The following is a 19,650-nucleotide window of genomic DNA, read 5'->3' as shown; positions in this document are numbered from 1 at the left end:
TTTTCTTTTCTTGCTTATGCTGTTGGTTTCATACCTAAGAAGACTCCCTAACTCAGAGTCATGAAAATTTACTCCTGTATTTTCTTCTAAGAATTTTATATTTTTAGCTCTTACATTCAGAACTATAATCCGTCTGGAGTTCATCTTTGTGTGTGGTGTGAGGCAGGGGTCCGGCTACATTCTTTTGCATGTGAATGTCAGTTGTACCAGCGGCATTTGTTGAAAGGCTGCTATTCCCCCCATTGAATTATCTGGGCATTCCATTTGCTAAATTTTTCTTTAAGGTTTTTACATGTTTTTTCATGAGGGATATTGGTCTTGAATTTTTCTTTTTTTTTTTTTTTTCTTTTTTAAGATTTTATTTCTAAGTAATCTCTGCACCCAATGTGGAGCTCAAACTTACAACCCAAGATTAAGAATCACATGCTCCACCGACTGAGTCAGCTGTGTGCCCCAAATTTTTTTTTTAATATGTTAGTCTGGTTTTTCTATCAGGGTAATGTTGACTTCATGTTTCAATTTTCTGGAAGAGTCTGCGTTGAATTCGTATTATTTCTTTCTTAAATATTTGGCAGATTTCAATATGAAGATCATTGAGGCCTGTCGTTTCTTTGTGAGAAGACTTTTTTTTTTTTTTTTAGATTTTTTTTTTATTTATTTGTTTGACAGAGAGATATTACAAGTAGGCAGAGAGGCAGGCAGAGAGAGAGGAGGAAGCAGGCTCCCCGCTGAGCAGAGAGCCCGATGCGGGACTCGATCCCAGGACCCTAGGATCATGACCTGCGCCGAAGGCAGTGGCTTAACCCACTGAGCCACCCAGGCGCCCCGACTTTTTTTTTTTTTAAAGATTTTATTTATTTGACAGAGATCACAAGTAGGTAGAGAGGCAGGCAGAGAGATAGAGGGAAGCAGGCTCCCTGCTGAGCAGAGAGCCCAATGTGGGGCTCGATCCCACGACCCTGAGATCATGACCCGAGCCAAAGGCAGAGGCTTAACCCACTGAGCCACCCAGGTGTCCCATGTGGGAAGACTTTTAACTACTAATTCCATTTCTTTAAGTAGCTATAATGTTATTTGGGTTATCTACTTCTTCTTGAGTGAACTTTGGTGTTTGTGTCTTTGAAGGAATATTTGTTCATTTCATGAGTTGATTTATTGTCATAAGCTTCTTCATAATACTCCTTCATCTCCTTTTAATCCACTGATATCACCTCTTTTGTTCCTACTAAGGATTATTGATTTCTTCTTTCTGTTTTGCCTGACTCATCTGGCCACAGGTTATCAGTTTCATTGGTAAACAGTCAACTTTTGGTTTCATTGATTTCTCTATTATTTTCTGTTTTCTATTTCATTAATTCCTATTATGATGTTATTTCCTTGCCTTCTTATTTTGGATTTAATTTGCTCTTTTTTTCTTTTCTTTTAGTTTTTTTTTTTTTTTAAGATTTTATTTGTTTATTTGACAGACAAAGACCACAAGTAGGCAGAGAGGCAGGCAGAGAGAGAGGGGGAAGCAGGCTCCCTGCTGAGCAGAGAGCCCGATGCAGGGCTTGATCCCAGGACCCTGGGATTATGACCAGAGCCGAAGGCAGAGGCTTTAACCCACTGAGCCACCCAGGCGCCCCATCTTTTAGTTTTTAAGATGGAAACCAAGGTAATTGACTTCAGACCTTCCTTTATAACACAAGAGTTTATTGCTATAAATTTCCCCCTCAGAACAGCTTTAGCTGTATCCTGAAATTTTTGATAGGTTTTGCATTCATTTTCATTCAATTCAAAATGCTTTCTGATTTCTCTTTTGATTTCCTTTTTGACCCATGAGTTATTTAGAGATATGTTGTTTTGTTTCCAAATTTGGAGACTTTTTTTATAGAATTTGTTCTATTTTGGTAAATGCTGTGTGTGCACTTTAAGAAGTATATGATTTCTGCTTTCGTTGGGTGGAACATTCTATACATATCAGGTGGATTTTATTGATACTGTCCTTCAAGGTCACATGTGCTTGTTGATTTTTTGTTTGCTTGTTCTATCAATTGCTGACAGTGGTATCTTGACATCTCCAATTGTAATTGAGGATTTGCTTATTTCTGATTTCATTTCTATCATTTTTTGCACCATGTATTTTGAAGGTCTGTCCTTAGATGTGTAACATTTAGGATTTTTATGTCATTTAATTAGATGACCCCTTATCGTTGCAATATTTCCTTTTTCATCCCTGGTGTAGTCATTGCTGTGACCACTACTTCCTGTAATAATAATATAGTCGCTTCAGCTTTCTCCTAACTAATAGCATTGTGTATCTTTATCCATACTTCTACTCTCCACCTATGTAAGTCTGTATTTAAAGTGTGCTTTTGAGGACACCTGGGTGGCTCAGTCGTTAAGCCTCTGCCTTTAGCTCAGGTCATGATCCCAGGGTCCTGGGATTGAGCCCCGCATGGGGCTTCCTGCTTGGTGAGGAGGCTGCTTCTCCCTTTTCCCACTCCCCTTGCTTGTGTTCTCTCTCTTGCTATGTCTCTCTCTGTCAAATAATAAATAAAATCTTTAAAAATAAAAATTTAAAAATAATAAAGTATGCTTTTTATAGGCAACATATTGTTGGGTCTTAGTTTTTCATCCATTCTAACCACATCTATCTTTTATTTTATTTTTTTTTAAGGTTTTATTTATTTATATGACAGACAGAGAGCACAAGTAGGCAGAGAGGCAGGCAGAGAGAAAGGGGGGAGCAGACTCCCCACTGAGCAGGGAGTCTGTCGGGGCTCAATCCCCAGACCCTGAGACCATGACCTGAGCCGAAGGCAGAGGCTTAACCCACTGAGCCACCCAGGCACCCCAATAAATAAATAAATCTTTTAAAAATGGAGGGATTTTTCAGCCTTTATTTCCTCAAATTGTTTTTCTATCACCATTCTTCTTCCTCTCGTCCAGGGGCCTCATTACCCACGTTGTTAGGGAGCTTGGACTCGCCTCACTGTCCGTGGATGCCTCACTGTCCGTGGATGCCTCACTGTCCGTGGATTCTCTTTCCCTCCCCCTTCCTCCCTCCTTTCACTTTACCTTTGTTTTTCTTCCTCTTTTTTCCTTTTTTCTCTTGGTGTTTTATGTTGGTGGTTTCTATAGCTATGTTTTCAAGTTCGTGAATTTTTTTCTGCAATATCTCATCTGTCATTGATCACATACCGTGTACTTTTTTATCTCATAGTTTTTGTTTCTAGAAGTTCAACTTTATTTTTATATCTTTTCATCTCTACTTACGTCTTGAACACGTGGAGTACGGGTCCAGTAAAAACTTTGGACAAGGGTCCTTCCTGCTGATCCTCACATCTGGGTGTGTTCTGAGCCGATTTCAGTTGCCTGCAGTCCCTCCTCACTACGGAACGTATTTTGCTGCATTCTTCGCCTGCTAATCTTTGATTGGTGCCAGACATGGAGGATTTTACCGTTTGGTGGCTGGGTATTTCTGTGTTCCCATAACTCTTCTTGGACTTTGTTCTGGAGCACAGTTGGCTTATTTGGAAACAGTTTGATCCTTTCAGGTTTTGCCTTTGCGACATGTGAGGTGTGGAGGAGAGCTCCGACTGAGAACCACGATCCCCACTGTTGAAGCTGGACCTTCTGAGAGCCCTGCCTCGTATGCTGTGGCGTCCATTCTCCCAGTGTGGCCAGCAGGAGTGAGCGCCACTCCCAGGGCCATGCAAGCCCAGGTCCCTCCCGCCCTCCCCTGTGGCTCTTAGCCCGGCCTCTCGGCATGTCCTCGCACTCGTGCACAGATATGTGCTCCACTGTGTCCCCGGAGGTCCTCTGCCTCCAGGACTCCAGGACCCCTGCTGTGTGCTTCTCCTCCTGGCCTCCCAGCCCCGTTGGCTCACTGAGGAGTTTCTTGGGCTCACTCAGTCCCTCTCCCTGCACCCGGTCCCCCTTCTCTCAAGGCAGTGGCCCGGACAGTCGGGGAGTCCACACCATTTGTTCCGCATCTCTCAGGGGCCACTGTCCTTGCCTGAGGTCCAGGATCTTGAAAAGCCATCGCACCATCATTGTATTTTCTCTGCCTTTTTGGGGTGCTTCAAGTGGGGCATGAATTGGTTCCGGGTACTCTGTGGTGACCAGAAGTGGAAGTCAATCAAATCCCGGGGGGTGTGGCTCTCTACTCTCCTTCCAAGCCGAGTGCTCGCACTGTCAGCCCTGCCACGTCTCCTCTTCCACAGGGGCTGGGCGGTGGGCCTGCACTGACCCTGCTCGGTGGGTGCTGTCGGCTGTCCTTCTGCGCCGGACCCAGAGCCCTCACGGCCAGGCCCTGTGCTGGGTGCCTTGGGCGCGCGGACAAGGGGCCCAGAGGCGGGAAGTAACAGGCCGCAATGTCTCGCCAACGGCAGGACCGTGGTAGAGATGGGCCTCAGGTGTCTGCTCCCAGCCAGGGCCGCCCCCATGGCCCTGAGGATAACCAACAAGAAGAGGCCCCCCCGAAAGCGCAGTGAGGTGCGCTGAGGCTCAGGCCCTCAGCGAGGGCAGGAGAAGTCGGGGCAGGGAGCTTGAGTTGAACGTAGCTGCGGCCTGGGCCAGCGTCGCTGCTACGCGCCCCTCACAGGCGTCCAGGCCAGGACAGGGAGGGAGAGACCTGGGTTCTTGTGGCCATTCTGTCCCTTCTTTGGCACAGCCTGCTTTTCTCCCTCCCCAGGCGAGGACGGCCGGGTTTTGAAGATCTCAGCCGGCGTCCGGTATGTGCAGCTCCCCGCCTACTCGGAGGTCAGCTTCTTCAACGTGGACAAGGACGACCGAGGGACACCCATCCAGACCCCATTGTGAGTATGGGCGACCCGGACGTCACCCATGGGGCGTGGGGGAAGAGGAGTGGCCCGGACCTGCTCCTCCCAGGCCCATCTCCACACTGCTCCCACACCAGCCGGGACCCCAAGGGCACTGGGCACACAGGAGTGACCCGCGGACATGCTCTGCTCGGTCTAGGGAACAGGAAGCAGTGGGGGCCAGGCAAGGGGCCGGCAGCGAGGGCTGGGACCAGGCGAGGCACCACGTGGTCCCGGGACTAGACTCTCCCCGCCCTTCCTTCCCGCCATCTTAGTCTCAGGGTGGTTGCCTCCGCCCCTCCTCCTCCCCAGAAGGGCCCCCAGGCCACCGTGCCCCCCACAGCCAGGTGGCACCCTCAGCTTAGCATCCAGCAAAGCCCGGTCCCTCCCGTTCCCTCCACAGCGGGTTTGACTGCGTGGCCTATCCTCTGTGGAGCCCCAAGTCTGGGGGCCAAGAGCCCAGAGCTGCGCTGGAAAGTACCAGAGACCCGCGGCTCCCCACCGGAGGCCTGGAGCTGGCGCTGGCATCAGACACGGCTCGCGGCCAGAGGGCCATCCCTAGCGGCCTTGCCGGTGAGTGCCGTTCGCCAGCTGGTTGGCGGTAGTGGGCCTGAGTGCTTAGGGGCGTGTGGAGTGACAGCGGGTGCGCTGGAACCTGGGCGGGAGGAAATTAAAGCCTTGAGAAGCCAGGCATGGGGACCCTGGAGGAGACAGACGGTGCCAGGAAGATGGGGCCGGGCCTGAGCAGGTGTCCCTCTGCAGAGCCAGTCCCCAGCACTGTGGGCTGAAGGGCAGGCTGGGAGCTCCCTGTCCTGGCCATCCAGGCCCCTCGGGCGCAGTCCCAGTGCCACGGTAGCATTGGGAACAAGCAGTCCCGGGGGCCACCACAGGGGCCGTCCCGCAGTCCCCACGGACACACCTGGTCATCGCCATCAGTGTAAAGTGAGGCCGTTTCACTCGCGCCCGGAGCTGGTGGGAGAGGACAGACCCTAGGCGGGCTCAGGGCTGTTTCTGCATCTGTCAGACTGAGGGCTGGGCCCAGAGGCGAACCCACCAAGGCCACTGTCCCCAGGAGGCTGTGGTCAGCCTGGACAGGACCCCGAGTGTAGGAACTGGGCCTACACTCCGCCCCCCCCACCGAGGTCAGCCACCATCTGCAGCCCTAACGGTCCCGAGGGTTTGCCCGGTTTTCTGGCTGCTTCCGCGCCTGCCCAGAGCACACAGCATCTCCGTATGCACTTGGCTCCTGGTGCCTGAAAACCTGCAGCCGTGGAGGGCCTGGCCTGGCTTTTCCGTGGCTTATTCTGAACAACTCCCAGAGAGCAAGGGCCGGAGCTCAGGATGTGAATCCAAGTTTCACGTCTGCCGCTCACTGTGCCCGGCCCGTGGGCCTCCCACACGGCCTGATGCAGTCCCACACGGCCTTCATCGTGCGGGGGGGGGGGGGCATTGGCGTCACCCACGGCATCCCAGCCGAGCATGGCCGTGGGTCCCGCCTGGTCCCTGTGCCCCCGCCCCCCGCCTCAGGAGCAGCTGCACCAGATCCTCGGGGACCACAGCAAGCTCAGGAAACGGGGCTCCGGGATCCCCATCGGGCAAATTCACATGCACATTAGCTGTGGGGGCCTTCACGCACTCCTGGGCCCTTTGAAGAGGGGCCCATCCCCGCAGTTAGGACCCCAGCCCTAGACACCGCGTGCGAGTACTCCTGAGTCGCAGAGCAGGACGGGCGGACCTGGAGTGCTGGCACAGGGCCCATGGCTAGACCCAGGCCTGGGCCCTCACCCGGGGGAGCCCCATGCCACAGGGGTGATGGGTAGCCTTGGGGGGCCGCGACCTCTAGTCTGCTTCCAGCGCAGTTTACGGAGGCAGCTTTACACTGCGGGGCTGAAGAGTTCTCACATTTCCGCATAAAAACACTCGCTGGGCCCCTCGCCTTCCACTGGGAGGGATTTTGGAGCCTCTCATGAGGTCTCCGTGGAAACCAGGCCCAGAAAGGGGGGCCTGCATCTGCTCCTTGACGTTTAGTGCAGGCGGCCCAGGGCCCAGCCCTCTGTACAAGTTTGGGGCGCTCGCTGCTCGGGAAATGGGCCTCACCCCACACTCGGGGGGCTGTGTCGGGCTGCCAGCACGTTCAGAGATGTTTCCAGCTTGGCTAGGATGGGGGTGGGGCACCGCAGAAGATGATCTTTGGGGAGACCAGGGGGAGCAAGTCTTTGGTTTTGGGAGGGCCACTCGGGTTTGAGCTCTGCGGGCATCCGGTGGCCTGCTGGCAGGTCTGCGGCCAAGCGCCAGGTCCCGGGTCCTCTGCTGGTGCGTCTGGGGCTGATGGCAGACGTGGGGCTGATGCTTCTCTGCCTTTTCTGGCCAAGCTTCTCCGTATAGGTCTCCTCTTCTATAAAGTGACCGGGACAGTGCCAGTCCCATGGCGGCCCCTCCTGTCCCCTCACAGGGTGGCATGCTGGCGACGTGCACACCTGCCCACGGGTCAGGAAGGGTCCCCTGTGCCACTGTGTCTCTTCTGGGGACCAGTCCACCCCCAAACGCTCTGGAGGACACTCGCACTGACAGGGTCTTGTCCCCATAGCTGCCCCAGAGCTCCCCTCACCCCACCGGTGCCCAGGCCCTCCGGACGTGTTGGCAGCGAGCTCAGGTCTGCTCTGGGTCATGGACACACAGGCCGGCCGGCTGTCCTCGGTGCCTTCTGCAAACGGCAGTGAAGCCATTGCATAGGTCAGCTCTGCCCGGGTAGGTGGTGGGCATCAGCGTAAACGAGAGAAAAGCCCAGGCGATGACGGTGCGAGCAGGGCGAGGCTCGTGCTGTGTGGGGTGTGGGAGGCACTAGCTCAGCAGGGCGTGAGGCCCTCCTGCCGGCGGGACACCCAGAAAAGACCTCAGGGGGACGCGGAGCTACTTGGGTGGGAAGTAGGCAAGGCTTTTTATTTTTTTATTTTTTTATTTTTTAAATGAAGTCGCTTATTCTGTGACTACGTGGGGATAGTAGCAAGTTCTCTTGGTTGTTATCTGGAGAGACAGCAAAATTGCGACCGTCCGCGGCAGCCCCACACGTATGGGGAGCGTGTGTCAGGGCCTTTCCTTCGCATGAGTGAAGGTCTGTATTCGCCGAGGCAAGCTGTGAACCGCACCACTCCCCCTTACTCTGGCCTGGCACAGAGCTTTCTTGCGTGGCTCCTGGATCCCGCCTCCCTTCCTTCCGCCAGACCTTGACCGAGGACCCCCGAGCCCCACTCAGGCCTGCACCGAGCAGAGGGGCTCCAGCCGAGGGTCACTGCGTCTGCCCACCTAGGTGACAGTGCGCCGGCCTCGGGCTGCGGAGCACCTGCTGGGGCCGCCGTGGGGGCTGGCCACACACATTGGGAAGTCTCGGGGAGCAGCCACTGGCGACACCCAGCCTGCAGCCAGGACAGTGACGGGCCTCCCAAGTGCAGGGCAGAGACCACAGCCGGGAGGGTTTCAGGCAGAGACTTCGGTCGACACAATGCCTAAAACAGGCCACGGCCAGAACATCTCCCAGGTGACTGTCCCTCTCGAAGCTACTTTCTGTGGCCCCAGAGCAGAAACGTTCTCCCAGCACATAGACTCCAAGGCCGGGGTTTCTCTCTCAGCCCCGGGTCACAGGCGGCATTGGACGCCCTCCCACGACGGAACGCACGCCACCGCACAGGCAGACATGAGCCCGGCTCTCGCTGAAGCCTCATCCCATGGCGGCGGCCACGCTCTTGCTGGCCAGGAGCAGCCCCCCTTCCAGGTCCACACTCCGGGCTCACGTGGGCACCCGCTTCTGACAGCAGTGGGGGATTCAATTCCACCAGTGTCACTTCTCACATGGAAGCTCCATGGCGGGGCGACGGCCCCCGGGATCACCAGGGATCCCTGCTCCCGTTTCCTCTTCTTTTCTGTCATCCTTCCTGCACCTCGTGGTCCCAGGGGGCTGCACAGGCACCAGCCATCACACCCCTATTCCAGACTCCAGGAACTAGAAGCAGAAGGAGCACAGGCCTGCCCTTCTAACAAAAGCCCCTTTGAAGACACCCACCATCACTTACCGCTCATTGGCCAAAACTTGGTTACATGACCACACCAGGCCACAAGGAGACCAGATTGTCACCCAGAGTTAGGTCTGAAAGCCACAGGAGCAGACCCGCCATTGGCTTACATCTGAGAGCAAGGCCCTGGGCCTCCCACCACCTCCGGGGTTGGACGAGGCGAGTGACGCCCCCTTCATCTGCTTGTAGGAAGCCCGCCGTGCCCCTCAAGCTCGTCCCCTGTCCCACAACCAGGCTGTAAGGCGGTGATCGGTAGATTTGGTAAAACCAGGCCTGGAGGTGAAGAAGTTGAGCCTGTTAGACCAGCGGGAGGTGTGGAAGACAGGGTCCCCCAGCCTCAGGAGCGGCTAAGGGCACGGGGAGCCACGGCCCCGTGGCGGGCCGGCCAGTGCCAATAGCCTGTACCCTGCCCTGCTTCTCTGCTCAGGGTTCGCTCACAGTCGAGAAACAGTGCGGGCAGCCCCCTAGCCCTGGACAGGGGTCCCCTTCCCTAACCTAAGGGGTGGGCAAAGGCAGGGCCGGGGTGTGGGTGCTGGCCACCAGGTCTGCCCCCCCGAGCAGCCTTCGTGCAGGGCCCAGCATCGCAGGACCCCTGGCGGGTCTCCCCTGCAGCCTTTGCCCCTGAGGGTGATGCTGGGTGCGGGCTGGGAGGTCCCCCAAGCCTCCCGGCCCGGCCCCGCCCGCCATGGTCCGCCAGCCAAACTGGAAGAGTGCACCAGCTCAACGCTCAAATTTTCGAGGACTTCAGGGTTTCCGTTCTCAGCAGCCAGGAGGGTGGGTGCCCAGGAGAGGGGGGAGGGAAGGGGCTGGAGCCGCGCTACAGGGAGGCGCTGCAGCGGGAGCCCAAGCGGAGGGGGCGGCGTCTAACACAAGCAAGTGTCTGTGTCTCTACACATTCTTGAGCTCCTGCGCCAACACCAGTGGGGGGCGGGGGACATGGAGCACAGTCCCCGGCCAGCAGAGAGGCGCAGGGGGACCCCGCCTGCCCTGCCCCAGCCCCAGATTTCCCCGGCCGTGTTCGCCTGGCCTCTCTGGTCGCTGAGACCGTGGAGCTAGACCTGCCGGTGCGCGGCCGTCGCCCACACCCGCGGCCCACAGGGACCTGCTTCGGGCCCTTTCTCACCCACCCAACCCACAATTAAGAAAGTGAAGACTCTAAAACCTTGGCTTCCAGTTACTTAACTGTAAAATGAAGAGAAAACGCTCTCTCTTTCCAGAGGCCTCGTGTCAGTCGTGCACAGTCGTGAAAGTCCGTGTTTGATTATTTTGTTGGTATGAATTATTTCAGTCGCTGAATTGTTCTAACTTTTGAACAGACGAGTTGCCTTCCGTTGAGAAGAACAGGCGATTTCATGGGCGTGGATGATCGCCAGGTTTTCCAAACCCTATTTTGGTGAAATTACAGCGCCCACATTTCAGTAACAAAGCACGCTGATGTTATATTCAAAAAGATTTTTATATTTAGACACTTAACCTTTTGTAATTCCCACCCACAACTTTAAACGTAGCACCCTTTTATGTTAATTGCCGTCAGTGGGGTGTCTGCTCGCCCCCCCCCCCGGCAATTTAGGCCCATTGAGTCCTAACGCAGGTGCTGATAATTGCTGCGGGACATTGTCTGGCCGCGGAACCCAGGGGCCCAGACAATCCGCCAGGGATTGGATTTGGGAACCTAATAACGCTGTAGCAAGGAGAGAACCTCAGACTGCTTCTCTCTCTCTCTCTCTTCTAAGTGCACAAAACCCGCGCAGGGAATGTTTCCAACTGATCTGAGAGGCCCCGTCTTTTCCATTTGTTGAGCAAACGGTTTCGAGTATTCATCAGACGGGAGCTACGAAGACTCCCCCATCATCGTAAGATGATTTTGAAAATCAAGGTTGCCTTTGCCACTAACCCAATCTCACCGATAAGAGGGACGGAAAGTGTAGAGAGAACTGGAAATTTCACCGCCTCTTGAGGTGGTGACACGCTTTAGTATTAATCGTCCGTGGTTAATTATGGCAGCGTAGCTGCACGAGAGATCCGTACTTTTAAAGGGAAATTTGTGCTGTAGTTTTCTTTTTTTTTTAAGATTTTATTTATTCATTTGACAGACAGAGATCACAATTAGGCAGAGAGGCAGGCAGAGGTGGGGGGGAGGCAGGCTCCCCGCTGAGCAGAGAGCCCGATGGGGGGCTCGATCCCAGGACCCTGAGATCATGACCCGAGGCCTAACCCATTGAGCCACCAGGCGCCCCTGTGCTGTAGGTTCCTTGTTGAGGAATCCCACCACGCAGACGGACCGTCAGGGACAAGGAGGAACAGGTACCCCGGTGCCTCCAAGGCCAATGCAGAAAAGACCGATGGGACCGTCGCAAAGGTCGGGGGCGTTTCTGCCTGAAGCAACACCCCCGAGGGCTGGGCGGCCCGAGACCACATCTCCCCTCCCCGCCCCGCACCCAGGCTCCCTGGTTCCCTCCTTCCTGCAGCCCATGGCCTGGGGCCGGGAGCACCCACAGGACCCCAGGCAGTGGGTCTCTGGGGGGACCCTGGAGAGAAAGGAGGGGAGCAGACAGGCCTGGACTTCCATCAGGCTTTGCCGGTGCGGCGCCCTGTGGGCGTGCCTGGGGGGGATGGTTGCCCCGGGAGCTGGCTCAGATCCCTCTCTCCCTGGCTGTGGCCCCAGAGGCCTAGTCCAGGGGGCTCACACCGCGGTAAGGAAACGCTGCTTGGGGAGGGGGCTTGGGGGGCCCCCGCCCCCACGGCCTGGGGGATTTAGGCCGTCGGCTGGACAGGCCGCGGACCACCCAGAGCCACCAGGCCCGGTGGCGATGGAGACTGTGTCTGTGTCCTGATCCACCTCAAGTTTAGCCTCCGACCGTTGAGCCACCGAGTGGGGTGGGGACCAGCCCGCCCAGCCAGCTGCCCTGTGCACCCTCTCTCCCTCTTGGGAAGCAGCTAACAGGGGCTCCTGGTCCCCCGTGGTCAGAGCCATGCTTGCCCTCACCCCACGTCGTGGAGCCTGTGGCCTGCTTCTCCTCAAGCCCAGAGCTCCCTGCGGCTGTCTGTCCACCATGAGAGGTGCAGTGCTTGGGTCAGGCCCCTGCACTGACCCAGTAGGGGCGTGGGGCTCTCCTGGGGCAGGGTGTGGCCCCTGGGAGTCAGGGGCCCCTTTGGGCAGGAGACTTGAGGAGGGCAAGAGGCCGGGGGGCCCTGCACCCTGACCTGTCCGGGACTCCCTGGGGAAGGTTCCGGGGAAGCGGTCGGCTTGGAGTCGCTGCCGTCCTGGCCGTGGCGGGTGCAGCCCAGGCGTGCGTGGCGGGCACAGTCAGGGCCTGGGCTGGCAGGGAGCGGCCCAAGCCCAGCTAGAGGAGCAGGTCTGGGTGCGGCTGAGGACCTGCCCCGGGACGGAGAGGACATGGGCCGGGCGTGTGCGCACGTGGAGGGGAGGCCGCCCACGGCTGAGGGGTCTACCAGCCAGGCTGTGCCAGCGTGAGGGCACCCATAGGTGTGTGTCTGTGTGCGCGTCTCCCGTGTACGGAGACCGTGTGCTCACAGCCCTGGTCACGGCCAGCTCCTCAGGGCCCGGCCCCTCCCCACACTTGGGGCCGGCCGGCTGCAGGCCCCACAAGGCTTTTCTGGGGATCTGAGATCCAGCTTCCTGCTCCTGCAAAGGCCACTGGCCCCCGGCATTCTCCACACCCGCTCGCTCCTAGAGACACAACAGATGCCCCTCACCCTTGCCCAGGAGAACGCAGGCCCAGCCTCAGCCCGCTGCCCACTCCACCCCTCTTGGAAGCCTCGGATTTCTGGACCGGCCCCCGCGGAGGCCCCCGCACCACGGTCCTGGCCGCTCCCGCCGCCGCAGAGGGTCCTCACGTCGGGATGCGGCCACTCCCCAGGCCCCTTCTCGGCCCCAGAGGCCTCTGCCCAGGCCCGTCCTGAGAGCCCGCGGGACGGCCGCGCCCGGAGCAGCCCCCGGCCGGTCCTCCCGGGACGGGTGGTGTCCAGGGGCAGAAGGGCTGCAGCGGCCACTGGTGAGAAGGCGCCCAGCCCACCACCTGCCGGCAGAGCCGCGGTGGCAGGCTCCCGGCAGTCACCTGCCCACAGCATTGGGAGGTCCGCCTCCGCGTCGGATCCCGCGTCCCTGGGCCGTTTCTAGGGACCCCCACTCCCCACCCAGACAGGCTTCGGCTTTCCAGCTGAGCTGCCAGCGCAGGACAAGAAGCAGCTGCGGTCGCCTCGGGGGCAGCCCGGCCTCCATCTGGGCCCTCAGTACGAATGGCCTGGCTGGAGGAGCCTTCTGGAGGCGCGGAGTGGGGGACCGTCCGGGACAGGAAGGAGCCCCACGTTCGTGCCGCTGTCCCGGGGGCTTCACACCATCTCCCCGGCTCTCACTGCCGCTCGCAGTTCCCGCACCGCTGGCTCTGGGAGGGAGTCTCTGAACAGCAGCATGGCCTCAGGGTAGCACTGGGGGAAGGGGACGTTTTAGCCCCTTGGCGGGGCACCAGGTGCACAGCCCCGTCCGGAAGGTCGCACGCACGGTGGCGGACGGGACCGCACGAGAGCATTGAGGTTCGAAGTTTTGTTTTCTGAGTGTCCAGAAAGGACTTGGGCCAACGGGAACATGGCTTTGTGTCGAGTCCATTTTCCGTGGTTCAGTGAAGGAAGCGGAAGGTTCCTCATCAGGAACAGCGCGTGGGCCCTGCCGAGTGCAGCCCGAGGGCCCGGGGATCCTGGTCCACGCTGCCGGCCACGGGGCTGGGGGTTCGGAACGCTGGCGCGCCCGCCCCTCCCCAGCCAGGCCCGGCCACGAGCTCCCTGCTGGCTTGGTTCTCACAAGGCTCCTTGGGAAACCGTGCAGTTTGAAAGCCTCCGGATAAATCCTCGAACCCAGCCTTGCCCGAGGCCTGCAGTCGGGTACAGCCCTAGGCGCCCACGTGGGGCCCGTCTGTGTGTGGGCAGTTCTCCCCCAACCCCAGGGGCAGCCTGTGTGGACGCATGGGGCGGGGGTTGGGGTGGGGGCTCCTGGTGGGGGCCGCCCCGTGGTCACGTCGAAGACAACATCTGGGGCCCCGTCAGGCCAGCCCCCCCCCCCGGACAAATGGAAGGGTGAGGTGGGCAGGGGCACGCGGCCCAGAAGGAGCCCTTGTCTGGTGACACAGGCCATCCGAGAAGGAGCCCGAGGGTGCCCACCCGGCCCTGCCCGACACTCACGCCGCCTGCTCTCCCTCTGGGTCACGGAGACCCGGACCCGCAAGTCCTCTCCAGGCCGGTGGCTCTGCCTGTGGACGTAGCCCGCTCCTCGGCTGAGGGACCAGTCCTGCCCTGAAGACTAGTGGGGTGCGTCTGGTCACCTCCACGTGAGGCGGCTCTCGGCCCCTGAGGGCCGATGACATTTTATTTCTCTGATTCATGTAAATGAAGCAAACATTCCCGCCTACGCCCGGCCCACGGGCGCTCGCCGCAAGGCTTGCTTCCCCCGGCCCCTCCGCCTCTGTCTCCGTGTCCTACAAGGCTGATTAGGGAGTCTAATGGAGTTGGCTGTAAAAAGGTAATTAATTGACGTCTCCTCCCAGAGCGGTCAAGCGCCGGTCTCTCCCCGTGGCGCACCTCCCGTTGCGTGTCCCCCACCGCCACCCCCGCCGCGCCCCCCAGAGGCAGCAGTGACCTTTATCTTGCTGATAATTAAAATCGACTTAAAGGCTTTGGAAATAACCCCTGAGAGCTGGCGTCGGCATCTGCGGGCAGGGCCCTGCCTCACGGTTGGCCAGGCTGGGGGCCGCCCCCAGAGTGGCCAGGACCTGGTCCGTGGGCCGCTACAGGCCCGGCAGGACCTTCACCCCAGAACCGTCCCGTCAGGAGCTGGAGGGGATGGCGAGCACTTGCTTCTCTGGGTGGTTTCCTAGGGGCTGGCGGGGCACAGGGGGAGAAGGACGGGCTCCCCAGAGAAACTGACACCCCTTGGGCAGCTCTCAGATGGGTGGGGGCTCTGGCTAGGAGCGCGGCTGGGGAGGGGGCGTCCACGCTGGCCTGCGCCGTGGGCCTGGCGGTGTCTCTGCAGCGAGGTCCTTTATCAGGAGGTGGTGTCATGTCCTCTGGGCGGCACCTACAGCGGGGCGGACGGGTGAGGACCGGGCCACAGCGGGGGGAGGGTTGGGGGATGGACGTGGCCTCCCTGGGGCAGCAGGGGCAGGACTGGACAGGGCACCTGCCGCAATGCCCCGGGCTCAGGGCGCCGGCAGAGACTGGGGGCCCAGCACGTAGATGCTTGGCATGCGGCGGGGCCATGAGCGAGGACGAGGTGTGGGACTGTCAGGAGTAGCCGGCGCCGGAGCTCCTGCGGCCACAGGGCTTAGTGTGCGCTCAGGATGCAGGGGAGAGTCGGGGGCAGGGTGGAGCAGGCGGGGACCTCGCCTGGCAGCGGGTCCGTATGCCGGGAGCAAGGGCGGGCCCCACAGTGGCGACTGTGGAGGGACCAGGACTGCGGGGATGCCAGTGAGGGGAGGGACAGAATCCTGGATGTCGCCCCCATTTCTGGCGGAGCAAGCAAGAGTGGGGGACAGACCAGTAGGGGTGGGAATTGGGTCTGGGGGACCCAGAGCTCCCCCTCTAGGAGGCAGCACGTGGAGATTCCTGCAAGGAGCTGGGGCAGGGGTCTGACCCCAAGGAGGCCAGAGCAGGCCCCGCGTGGTTCACTCGTGGGCAGTAAGGCGCCCACCCGGAGAGGGTGCGCACGGGACGGTGGCATTGGATGTCCACCCAGGAGGCTGCGGGGGCGGTCAGCTGTGGTTGCTGGTGCCCAGGACAGGGCAGGCCCAGGAAGTGTGCACTAAGGTTAGGGCAGGGACACCAAGCCAAGACTATGGGAAACCCCAATTCTCGACTCCTCGTGTGAAGCTTGGAACTCACGGTCCCGCCCCGGGGCCCACGGCACCCCGCACACGTGCAGCTTTAAGTGGATCTCAAATGCCTACGCGACCCAGGGAGCCCTGTTCTCTCTCAGGGGCAGAGCAGGGTCTGCAGGGCCTCACCTGGACCCTCCAGGGGGGTGGGGGGTAGGGGCATACTCTGAGACTTCCGGCCAGTCCACAGCACCACCCACCCCACAGGCGCCCTGGGCCACCGTCCACGCACGGGTGGGTGGCGGGGGGGCAGCAGGCCTGGCCCGTCGGGACATCTCGCAGGCAGAGCAGATAGAAGCTGACTGACCCCTTGGGTGTACGGGCCAGGAAGCCACGGTCCAGCTGAGATGCGGAGGCGGAGGAGGTCGGGGGCCGTGTCCAGGAGCAGGGGCCAGCACGCGGGGACCGATCTTGGGCAGGCTGGGGTGTGCCCTAAGCACCAGAGTTGCTCATCCCTGGGAAGGTGGCAGCAGGCCTTGATGTCACATCTGAGAAGTGGGGATGATGGGGACAGACAGGTGTGTGAGCCCCGTGTGGTCACTTTGAGCAGAAGGGGCCCTCGTATGCAGGGACCCAGTCTTGCGCAGTCACCCAGATGGGAGTCTAGGCCACAGCGCCAGGGTCCTCACCATCCGGAGGCGATCAGCTCCACCCGAGCCCGCTGGAAGCCGTCCATCGCTCAGAAATAGAACTATGCCACCAGCCCCGCGGCCCCCAGTCACTGCCCAGGACATAAAGAGCGCGAGGACTGTAAAAGCTAATGGAGAGAATGCCCTTCATTAAAGAGTGTCCTCGCAGAAGGACAGATTTTGCTTTTTATAACGCACCATAATGATGAAGGCACCTTTGAGAGAAATAATTCCCTACCTGTGATTTGGAAATACTTCTGGGGCCTGTGTGCGCAAGCTGGGCTCCAGCGAAAGGGCCTTAATACCCTGCAGCCCCCGGGCCCCGTCCAGTGCATGGATGAGAGCTGGCCCGCCGTCCACCCAGGGCGCCCCGCAGGCCTCCCTGCAGACTCAGTTAGCGGGAGCCTCCAGCCCGTCTTGCCCACCCCCGCTGTCCCCACGGCCCTACCCAGCCACCGCCCTGAGGTCTGACCACGCCTGCTGGTGGCTTCTCCCTGACAGTGGGTGAGTGCAGGGCAAGGACCTCAGGACAGAGGTCCGTTGGGAGAGCTGGGACCCCAAGCCCCACAGGAGAGCGGATCCTGACGCATGTGTGTTAGGGACAACCCTGGTGACAACCCGGTCTCAGCCACCAGCTTCCTGTGCCTGAGGCGGAAGGAAGTGGCCAGCAGGCCGCAGCTCCATCTGCCCGTGGGCGGAGCCTGGGGAGGGGCCTGCCGGGGAAACACTCCGCACCCCCAGGAGGAGGGTACGAAGAAAGCCAGGATTGACGGGTCCACAGCGGGGCTCCCACTGCGGGCGAGCCCAGCCCACCACCATTCTTAGATGCCAGAGGATTCGGGGATCTCCCGGAGGCTGTTGCCCCTGGCGGGGCCCGGTGGCTGCCAGAGGCTTCTGTGCTCCACACTCATGGATGTGACCTGCAGTCACCCGCAGCACAAAGCCATGAGGTAGAAATGTCCTTCTCAGGGTGCACTGTGCAGGAGAGGCCCAGCCCGGCCCAGTGCAGGGCCTTCAACCTAGATCCTCTCCAGGCCCTACCCCTGGTGCCCAGGACCCTCCCAGCCCCAAAGAATCCTCCTGCCGGGCACTCACAGTGGGTCCCAGAATACACCCGCGGGGAGACTGCTATGTCCCCCCCGGGACCACTCGGGGCGTGCCAGGACCAATGTATGTCGTGGGCCAGGCCCTGGCCCCTGCTGGCCACTCACCTGGAGAGGGCCACACGGCCAGTGTACCGGGCAGCAGGGCTCTCGCGCCCACGTGGTCGCCCGTGGACCCGGCCAGCTCCGCTACAGAAACTGCCCTTCCGAGAGGCCACGGAACGGGTTCTCTCCAGTTTTGGCTTCCTGCTGCTTCAGAGTGTCTTTCTGCTCTGCACTTCCCAGGAGAAACCTCTTCCCCCGCTTCCTGGGGACGCGAACCCCACTGCCCTGAGGACTGCCGACGCGTGGAACAAGGTCGCGCCCAATTCTCGGACGTCCGCCTTGGACCCCCACCTCCCGGGTACAGCCCTGTCCTCTTCCTCGACAATCTCCGTGAGGTAAGGGCAGGGAGACCCCCCCCCCACCGCACCCACCATGGCTCAGACCGCACGCTGCCCAGCACCAGGGCCAGGCCGCCCGGGGCCCCTCTGAGCCGTCCCTCGTCACTCCTTCCAGGAGACAGACAGCAGGTCCAGAGGCGGCCTGGGCCCCGGCAGGATGATGCCCGACAGGCGGGACCCGCCAGGAGGCAGCAGGTAGGAGAGGGTGAGAGACTCGGGACATTTGCCGCTTGGCGTAGCCTCCCAGGTGCCTGTCCTCAGGGGTGGAGGCCGGGGCACGGGGGTCGCAGTGCTGCTGTGGCTGCTCCTTTCCGCCCCTCCCAGGAGCCCGGCTCTAGTCCGGGTCGGCCCGCCCTGGGCCGTGGCTCAGACAGACCCAGGGTGGGCAGAGCAGGGTGGCCTGCTTCTTCAGGTGACACCCACGGCAGGGAAGCCAGCTGGGCAGAAAGGGACGCTCCTCGAGTGGGCGCAGGGGCCGGGAGTGGCCCACTGGGTGGGCAGAGCAGCCCTCAGTGCGGCGCGCCCGGCAGCCATGAGCTTACCACAGGCCAGCCACATGCCCGCCACGGCCCGGGGTCCCCAGCAGCCCGTCCCACAGCAGAGCAGACCCTGGACAGGGCCGCGTGCCCCTGTGGGGCCCAAGGTGACAGCATCTGTCCGTGCCTCCCGGCAGCTCTCTCCGGCCGCGGCCCTGCCGGGAGGAAGGCTGACTTCCAGAGAAGTGTTTCTAGCGTCAGCCGCCCCCTGCCAGGCCTTGGGACCCGACTGAGAGCTCCCCTCTGGGAGCCGTGGGGGCTGGCAGCGGCGCCGCGGGCCGCGTGCGGAGGCAGAGAAATCACCGCTCTTGAAAGCCAGGAGCCCTCCCCTGCGGCCCGGGCGCACAGAGCCCAGCAGGGGTGTGGCAGGGGAGAACACGGCCCCTCGGGGGCAGGAGGGGTGCCGGGCCTTCCCAGATGACCACCTGCCAACAAGGGCAGACTTCTGACCAGTGTGTGTGGCCCCACCAGGCCTGGGGGCCTCAGAAAGAGCCACGTCCAAGGGCAGAGGCCTTTGGTCACAGACGCGACGATGAAGCTCAAGGAAACTGGGAAATGCAGGAGAAACAGGAGGAGTGGCCGCGGCGGCCGCAGTCAGATGGCTCCCGGCTGACGCCAGTGGGCGGGGACCGGGCCGGGACACCCGGAGGCTGGCACGGGTCGGCCGACTGACAAGCCTTTGATCCCACTCCGGCGGAGCCGGGACGCGCTGCTTGCTGGGGACGGTGCCTCCCTGCGTGGGCTCGGAGTCACGTCTGCGCGTTCGCTCTGAGGCCCGCTCTGCTCGCTGACGGGAGAAGCGCAGACTTAGGAAAAGCGGCCAGGATCCTGCTGAACGTGGAGACGCTACCTTCACCCAGTGTTTCGGTGACCGGGACGCGTGTGAGACCCAGAAGCTGACGCCCAGCGTACAGGGAACCGGTGCTCAGGGTGGAGTGGAGCCCGCTGTTCTCACCGCGGAGACTCCGAGGCCCACCGCCGAGGCTCCTTCCAGCCAAAAGGAGGCCCTCGCTGTGCTGGCCCGTTCCTCCTGCAGGAGAGGCCCTCGTGCTGTCCCAGGAAGGCACGTTTGCATGTGAAATGCTCCACCTCTCAGGGAGCCTTTCAAGCTGGTGACATGGCTGTGACGCAAGCCGGGCCGGCGTCCTTTGAGGTTAATGGGGGCGGCTGCCCTTTCTCCCCA

At 60.2% G+C, this 19,650-nt stretch overlaps 1 protein-coding gene across 9 annotated transcripts in view; it reads left to right on the top strand.

Moving 5' to 3' along the window:
* Window positions 1-19,650, top strand: part of MORN1 (MORN repeat containing 1) — a 49,224-nt gene that overhangs the window by 19,656 nt on the left and 9,918 nt on the right. For 8 of the 9 annotated variants that reach the window (XR_006601614.1, XM_045063570.1, XM_045063572.1 and 5 more), the window contains 4 exons: window positions 4,679-4,802; window positions 5,209-5,378; window positions 17,774-17,928; window positions 18,047-18,126. Coding sequence is in view for 8 of the 9 variants with exons in the window: in XM_045063570.1 (XP_044919505.1) it covers window positions 4,679-4,802; window positions 5,209-5,378; window positions 17,774-17,928; window positions 18,047-18,126 (529 nt within the window). In the remaining variant the exon portion in view is untranslated. Of the gene's footprint in view, window positions 1-4,678; window positions 4,803-5,208; window positions 5,379-17,773; window positions 17,929-18,046; window positions 18,127-18,604; window positions 19,646-19,650 lie in introns of those variants that run through there. The other variant, XM_045063568.1, reaches the window with a different exon arrangement.

This window comes from Mustela putorius, unplaced genomic scaffold (assembly GCF_011764305.1).
Source record: "Mustela putorius furo isolate JIRA1106 unplaced genomic scaffold, ASM1176430v1.1 tig00003853_pilon_pilon_pilon, whole genome shotgun sequence".
In the NCBI taxonomy this organism is placed as follows: domain Eukaryota; kingdom Metazoa; phylum Chordata; class Mammalia; order Carnivora; family Mustelidae; genus Mustela; species Mustela putorius.
The sequence above is the reverse complement of the archived record's forward strand: the minus strand, read 5'-3'. Positions and strand labels throughout refer to the sequence as shown.